Here is an 8,660-nt window from a genome sequence, read left to right on the forward strand (position 1 = left end):
GGGACAAACCAACATTTGGGATTTTCTTTTACTCTTTCTTTCAGCGATAATGGTGAATAGGACTAATACAGAGGGTGAAATCTCCCTAATGGAGACACAGACAATAGTAAATCCCTGGGGTTTCCACCCCTTTCCACTCTAACTAAAAAAAAAGTTTTGCCTTTATATTTTAAGATGGATCCCCCAGCAGCTGTGCAAAAAAAAAAAGAAAGAAAGCAACTCTAGCTGAGTGAGAGGAAATCCCTGGAATTCACTCAGTTCACCAGCTCTGTATCAGTCACAAGGAATGGTGGGTGGCGAGAGATCCTTCCATTCTTTGGGATCACCGGTCCCTGTCTTCAGCCATCATTACAATGCAGCACAAGTAAAGATCATTCAGTGGCTTGCTATGGAGAAAAGGGAACAAATTACCATTTCTCACAGAAATAATCCACCGTGTCTAAAAAATCCCTGTGTCCTAATAAAGTTTTTCAGAACACTGAGGGCTTGTTTATATTTGCGTTGGCATTCTAAAAGAGCAATTTATTGTGTATTTCTCTTTGGAGGGCATTTGACAAATTATGAGGAGGTATGAGGTCATCTCCTCACCTCCTGTTTTCACCCCCTAAAAACACACTTGCCATATCTGGTGAACTGCGATTTGGTGGGGTGGTAAAAACCAACAGTGTAAACTAAGCCTGAAAGGTAGTTTATTACCCCCTAATTAATTTCTATGTAGGCAGATAGTCACAGCTGATGCTGCAACCCACTGCCTGCTGTCAGAGACCTGTTTATGGTTGAGTTCTTATTATTGGCAATATGATCATTTTATTGAAGTAACTGATCGGTGTTACTATGGCCACAATTAGGACCTTTCAATAACTTTCTGAAACTACCACTTCAACAATGACAAACAAGGATGTAGCCATGCCGCCACGATCGGCCATCTTTCTGAGCCAATAATGGACTTATAGAGACCTGTCAGCTCTGGTTGTCATTTCACACAATGGTTCATCTGAAATCACCATAGATGTGTATGCAGCCAGACCTTTCCCACCACTGGAAGCTTGGAGGAAACATCTGACAGATTGACATTTGTGAAGCCGAGGGGGGGGGGGGGTCTTCATGCAGAAAAGATTTCAGATTCAGAGGCCTTTTTTCCGGGGGGGGGGGGGCACAAGATCTCTAACTTCTAATGAAATCTGGGGAATTGAACGACTGCTTCAACTAACGAGCAGCCAGCTTAATTAGTAATATGATATAAACACCCACCACTGCGGGGACAGCCGCTGAACGAGCTACTTGCCGCGTTTTAATAAATAACCATAACAACTAATGACCGTGTTCAAAAGGGCAACATTATTAATTGTGTGAAGGTGGAAGGGTGAGGTCATTGTTCACACAAATAATGTCATACGACTGGTTCAGAATGATCAAGTGCGCAAAACAAAAAGGTGACAGAGGCGGAAGGGGGAGGAATGGAATACACACACAGGCACGAGGGGAACATTGAACAGAGAGATGAGATATTCCATAAGAAAACAAAGTTGAACTAAAGGCAAACCAATTTTATTCATTTTAGAGTTTGATTTTTGCCATCTGTGTCCCACTGGGGAGATTTTGTTTCACTTCCTGTCCCATAGACACAAAAGGAAGTGACAGGAGAAGTCTGTAAAATTTCTGATAGTCACCAGTACTGGTGTCCCCAATCTGAGAGTGTGCAGAACTAGGAATAGTGAGTCAGTAGTGGGGGAAATTGCAGTTGCAGGGAGATCACTGACAAGATCATAGAATGAATTGCCTTTTTCAGGCAGAGCTTCCACAGTTAAGGTCCCAACTCCAAGCACTGATTTTTGCATTATACATAGTGCCATCTATTGGCCAAGTGTGGTACTCTCCCTTTTAAATCAATAAAAAGAGGATTTGACCAGCACAGGGAATAGTTTAATAACATTCTTTTTGCTTCATTCATGCAAGAACTAAAGTACATACACTTTCACTGGTGAATTGCGTTGTAATTGTTTTTTTTTATTTTATAATAACTAGACCCCATAATGTCCAAAACCGCTCCAAGGACAGGCAGCTCCCAACACTTGCAAGAAGTGACTAACCAGAGTGAAGAAATGAGCCACATTCACATGGGTGGCTAGCTAAGCTACAGAATATGGAGGTTGTACAGTGGATGGTTAAATTAAAGGGTAGGTTTACGGGTGCATTTGCTGTGATGTTATTTTATACTGTGTTGATACTCTAATATCCTGGCAGCAGAGGGGCAGTTGATCTGTATTTTTACTGCCCCCAACAGCCATCCTCCACATTTAAATGCCAGCCGCAGGCTTGGGTTCACATTCACGTGGCCTAGATAATTCACACAGCAGCATTTTTTTATACGGCAACATTAACAGGCAGCACCACCTCTAAAACTTGCCCAATTAAGTCAATGGGACCGCATTGCAACAGCATGCCCAATGCGGCTATAATGATTGCAACACGGTGACTCAGTGTAAAATTCCCCTGGGGATAGACAGACAGATGCGCAGGAGGCAACAATAGCCTCCTAAATGTCTGTAAACCAGCTGTCAACCGCTGTCTGAAAAGCAATCCACCGAGGATCACCTTTCAAAGGGAGTAAAGTTTGCCACCTGTGTGAAGAAGTCCCTGGACCTGATTTTATATTGATACTGGAAACTGAAAAAGATATTTTGATCAATGACACCTCTAAAGGCCAGGGGGTAAAGAAAATTGTATCCATTGTCAGACACAGTGTAACGTAACTTATGTACCATCGATGGGAAACCAGAGCCTTGGATGCTGCACACAACTGTCTTGATAAAATTAACTTCACATCAGCAATCCCCTTGTTACACCAAAGATCAATCCATCGTGCCACAGACCCACTCCTATCTTGCCAGAGATCCACCCCCCTTCGCACCACAGATCCACCCCCATCGCGCCAGAGATCCCCAGGATCTGTCAATGAAGAGACTACAAGTCTCATCCACCACTGTAACAGAGGAGCTCAATAGAGAACACATGTAGTGACATCCTTGTAGCCCGTTGATATCTCCTCCAATCCAGTAATCGAAGATCCACCCCTCAGTACAGACCTGGGCTGGATGAACACTCTACAGGAGCCTGTGCACTGCACCTACCATACACTGATGGCTGTTGCAATGCTTTGCAGGCTCAAATTCAGAAAATGTATTTATTTCAGGTACTTATATAGCGCCGTCAATTTACGCAGCACTTTACATATATATTGTACATTCACATCAGTCCCTAACCCTCAAGGGGCGTACAATCTAAGGTCCCTAACCTACATTCATACATACACATACTAGGGCCAATTTAGACAGGAGCCAATTAACCTACCAGCATGTCTTTGGAGTGTGGGAGGAAACCAGAGTACCTGGAGGAAACCCACGCAGGCACAGGGAGAACATGCAAACTCCAGGCAGGTGGTGCTGTGGCTGGGATTCGAACCAACGACCCTAGTACTGCTAGGCAGAAGTGCTAACCATTTAGCCACTGTGCTGCCCATAGAAAATAATAATTGAACAATTGTGATCTATATAGGTGTGTTTATTACTTTTGTACAAGGTGAATTTAGCTTTTAACATGAAAACCCAGCCAGAGGTTTCCAAATCTCTTCTAAAATAACACTGATTGAGCTTAATGATTGGAAGGAGAAGTTTTCGGGAAATCTCTGGTGACTGAGCCGTTCAGTATACAGATCACAGTCCTTCCTATACATGCCCCACAGGCTGGAAGCTGTCCTATATACTTCATATTTAGACATCAGCATAGAGATCATGTACATCTGTCAATGATATATAATAATTAGAACAATTATTCCTGTTATGAGTCATTTTCTATGCCATTACTCTTCAACTATTTCATACCATTACAACTACCTACTAACACTTTCCAGGAAGCATAAAGAGCACCTGTCATGTCACATCACAGAGGACTATCATGGATCCATTCCTAGAAGCAGCAGCGGCTCGTAATCTGCTCCATAAAGAACTAGAATCCCTCATCCTCCAGCTTCACCACAAGTGATGGGGAATAGTCATCCTTCACAGGTTCCCTTTACTGCCAAAGTCCTCAGAATCATGATAATGAGCATTTCCAGACCTGGGCAGACTATATATATAGGTGATCCCAGCATGCTGCAATACCTCATTACTACAGCAGGCATGCATACACCCGTGTCACCCTTCCTGCATGATGTCAGTGTATCACATTAGTACATGAGCTCATTAATGCAGGCTGGCCAGGCTCATGGTGTCACTTCATATGTGGCAATGGACAGGTAATAAACAGCCCGGCCATGGGAGTCCTGGTCCCCCTCCTGATCCATGAACACCCCTAGGTGGTCGGATCATACCGGAGCTCTATGGGAAAATGTATCAAAACTGGAGCAGACAGAACGTGGAGGAGTTGTACACACCGATCAGCCATAACATTATGACCACCCACCTAATATTGAGTCGGTCCCCCTTCTGCCACAACAGTCCTGATTCATCCGGGCATGGCCGCCACTAAACCTCTGAGGTATGCTGTGGTATCTGGCACCAAGTAGTCCATAGAAGATCCCTTAAGTTGCAAGGTGGCTTTACATGGATCAGACTTGTTTTTCCAGCATATTCCACAGTTGTTCAATGGGACGGAGATCTGGGGAATTTGGAGGCCAAGTCAACACCTTGAACTTATGTTCCTCAAACCAATCTTGAGCCATTTTTGCAGTGTGGTAGGGGGCATTATCCTGCTGCCATCAGGGAATACCAGCTCCATGAGGGGGAGTACTTGGTCAACATCAATATATAGGTAGGTGGTACACATCAAAGTAACATTGACATGAATGGTAGGACCTGAGGTTTCCAGCAGAACATTCTCCAAAGCATCACCCTGCCGTCTTCTTCCCGTGGTGTCATCTCTTCCCCTGGTAAGTGACACACACGCACCCAGCCATCCACAATGTAAAGAAAACATGATTCTTCAGACCAGCCACCTTCTTCCATCGCTCCCTGCTCCAGTTCTGGCCATTGTAGGCACTGTTGGCTGTGGACACCCTGACCGGTCTATGGCTACACAGCAAACTGCAATGCCCATTTTTCCTGCTTTGAACACATCAACTTCAGGGACAACATGTTTACTTTCTGCCTAATATATCCCATTGACTTTCAGATACCATGGTAACGAGATAATCAATGTTATTCACATAAATGGTCAGTGGTCATAAAGTTATGGCTGATTGTGCAGCAACCAATCAGCTTCTATCTTCATCTTGTTCAGTTAGGCTCTGTAAATGAAAGCTAGAAGCTGATTGGTTGCCATGCACATCTGCTCCAGTTTTGATGAATCCCCCTCTGTGTACACAATGAGTGCCAACACCCCCCACCATGACAACTGTACACAGCACCCATACCTGTCACCCCACCCAGGCCATCCCCATGTGAGGAGGCTGAGAGCCAGGGATGAGCAGGCCATGCGGGACTCCAGGCTGATCGGACATGCTGTGACTTGTAGTCCCCCCAGCCCGCACTCACCGATCACCTCCTGTAGCTCATAGTCATCCCGGTTGATGGACCATGGCAGGGAGCTGAGGTCCGGCTCTGTCATGTCTCTCGCCTCCGCAGAGGGGGTGTTGGATGACAGTCGGGCTCCGAGCGGCGGCTCTGTCTGTCTGTCTAGGTCTTGCTTAGTCGAGGCCGATAATTCCGGTGTAGACGAGGCTCGGAGGCCGGAGATGGAGGGGCACCGGCGAGGGCAGTTCCCGGAGGCCGCTCTGTCTTATCCCCTTCCCCCGGTGTCTCACTCTCACTTCTTCCCAGCACTCACATTGCCAAACTTTGCCTTTCCCCTGCCCGGCCTGCCGTGCCCAGGGCCGCGCAACGTCACCGCGCGACGCCGTCCGCCCCGAGCCGCCATCTTGAGTGTGGCAGGGCCGGACAGGGAACCTGGAGCTCTGTATGAGGCGAATTTCACAGGGGCGCTGGGTTTGGAGGATGTCAATGCAGAATAAGTGATCCAGAAAGTGTAAATAAAGTGTATGCCCCCACGTGCTATTATCTGCTGTTTAAGGGTACATTAACACCTGGTGAAGCAGGACTGCATGGGGCAGCTTTGTATTTGTGGTGGTGTGTGCTGAAAAAAGTAAAGCATGTAATCCACCGCCTGTAGTACTCTGTGGCCAATAGAACCTAATAAAATGTGACCATGTGACATTTCAATAAAGTTTGTTTAAAAAATAAACAGTACGATGCGTCACAAATAGCACTGCCATCATTGTATTGCAGCACATGGTGCAAATGTACGTTTAGGCCTCATGCACACACGTTTAGGCCTCATTGGCACGGGACACTTTGGTCCTATCTATACACCTGGAATTGGTACACACAGCTAGTTTCAGGTTTAGGTTGATACGCCATGGGCAGGGGCGGACTGACAACTCATGGGGCCCCCAGGCAATAGGGGATCATGGGGCCCCTGTGTACTTGCCCACACTCAAACCACACCCAAAAAAGCCTATGAAAGGCATCTCATGGGGCCCCCTACTGACCCCGGGCCCTCGGGTAGTTTCCAAATGGTCAGTCCGCCCCTGGCCATGGGCATGTATGAGGTTAAACACCAATGCAAAGGATCACAGCTCTTCACTTGTATGGCTGGCTGTACACACCACTTGCAGCTCCCAAGATGCAGGAAATTGCGGGGAATTTTACGCATAAGCAGTTTCGAGCCTCTAAGGCCTTGTTCACATGGGGGGGGTTGATCCGTACCCCATGCAGGGCCGCGTTTTACCACCAAGGGGGTGTTGTATGCTTTCCCGTGCCAGCAGTCCTATTCATGTCTATTGAGACTCTGCAGCTGCATGGACACAGTCTAAATTTGAGATCTGTGCAGGTGTATTCGGGGTTCTGAGCGTTGGGAGCAGTGGCTGTGTCCATGCAGTCGCTGCGTCCCAAAAGACATGAATGTGAATGCCAGAACATGGCTGCATGCAACAACCCAATGCCCTGCACGGGGTATGGACCAAATCCCAACATGTGAACAAGGCCTTAGAGGCTCAAGTGTAAAAATTCCCCGCAGTTTCCTGCATCTCGGGAGCTGCAGGTGGTACGTATAGCTGGCCATGCAAATGAATAGCTGTGATGCTTTGCATTGTTTACCCTCATATGTCAGCATGGCGTAATAACCCAAGCAGGGAACTAGCCTTGTGTTCCTGGTGTATATATAGGTAACATCTTCAACTGCACACACAGATTTCAGGGCTGCATGGTGGTTGGTTGCAGACATGTGCGTTACCTTACAATTCGTTTTTCAGATGAAATAATAAAATGATCAAACGCATTTGTTTCATTCATTTTATTTGGATGAAGCCACATGATGCAATAGTAATTCAGGCCCATGGAGAAATGAATGCAATTTTCGAATTCGTTTGATGGTTCAGATAACGAATGGATCCAAATTTCCTTCCATTTGTTAATTCGAATGCACATAACGCCAGTGGATATTGTCCATTCAGCTCATGCCATCTTGGTGGTTTGGACTAGTCCAAAAATATTGAATCCTTATGATTCAAATCCATTCAATTCCATAATATATGGAATATATAGCAATCTTCTGGAAAAACTGCCAGATTTTTCAAATCCACCCGGACCAACAAAATTATGAGACAAATGCCAAAGATACAAAACGAGTTCCGAAGCAAAATCGGTTCAAAAGAACGAATATGACGAAATGAAATTCGTCATTAACCCTAGGTTCACACCTAAGTGTTTTCCGCAGCGTTTTGCAGAAACACACTACAGTCCATTTAACATGATTTGCTATGGGACACGTTCACATCTTGGCGTTTTCACCAGTGCGTTTTTTGGAAAGGGTCAGGGACTTTTTTAAACGCAAAAAGTTATGTTCTTGGTTCTATAGACTTCAATGGAAATGCTGCAGAAAAGCATGTAGTGTGTTTTTGTGTGTTTATGCTTTTTGAATTTTAAATCTGCCTAGCAACAAGAAAAAAAACGCAAAATGCATCAAAAACACATGTGCAAAAACGCAAAACACAATGCAGAAACAGATCAAATGCAAACTGCATAGGTGTGAACCTAGCCTAAACAAATACATCCGAAATTAAAAGGAAATTTCTGGCTTGCACATGTCTAGTTGGCTGACTACCCCAGAGGTCTGCACAGAGTGTGATGTGGAATATTGGGCATCTCCATTACTGTTCTTGGGTTTTGTGTAGTGAGCCTTTCACCATTAGCCTGGGTTCACACTGATGTGGTGCGGAAAACGATGCCAATCCTGTGCGTTTCCCACACCGCATTGCAATCGCATGGTGTTCATGTGATCTGGTGTGGGTGTCAATGTTAAATAAATGACACCCCGAAACAGATTGCAAAACGCAGTGCGATTGCTGGAAAACACTTTGCAGGGGTGAGAACACCCATGCAATGAGATTCAGGTGCGGTTAAAAAAAAAGGTCCTGCCCTTTTTTTCGGGCAGATGCGGTGAGATTTGAGCGGCGCGATTCCTGTGTGAATTGCATGCAGTGTCCCACACCGTATTAGTGTGAACCCGGTCTTAGTGCTACGCTGGTCAGAAGTAAGATTCCCCCAATCTCTACCACTATGACCGCATTGTGATCTTTGCTACACTTTGTCATACATATAACAATC

At 45.5% G+C, this 8,660-nt stretch overlaps 1 protein-coding gene across 2 annotated transcripts in view; it reads right to left on the reverse strand.

Moving 5' to 3' along the window:
- Window positions 1–5,876, reverse strand: part of OXSR1 (oxidative stress responsive kinase 1) — a 162,980-nt gene extending 157,104 nt beyond the window's left edge. Inside the window, exon 1 of one of the 2 annotated variants that reach the window (XM_089673142.1) lies at window positions 5,532–5,876. In XM_089673142.1, the coding sequence (XP_089529268.1) occupies window positions 5,532–5,604 (73 nt within the window). In that variant the 5' untranslated portion in view covers window positions 5,605–5,876. The remainder of the gene's footprint in view (window positions 1–5,531) is intronic. The other variant, XM_089673143.1, reaches the window with a different exon arrangement.
- Between the last annotated feature and the right edge of the window lie 2,784 nt (window positions 5,877–8,660).

Source organism: Staurois parvus, unplaced genomic scaffold, assembly GCF_062004578.1.
Source record: "Staurois parvus isolate SC_StPar_1 unplaced genomic scaffold, SC_StPar_1.0 ptg000136l, whole genome shotgun sequence".
NCBI lineage: Eukaryota > Metazoa > Chordata > Amphibia > Anura > Ranidae > Staurois > Staurois parvus.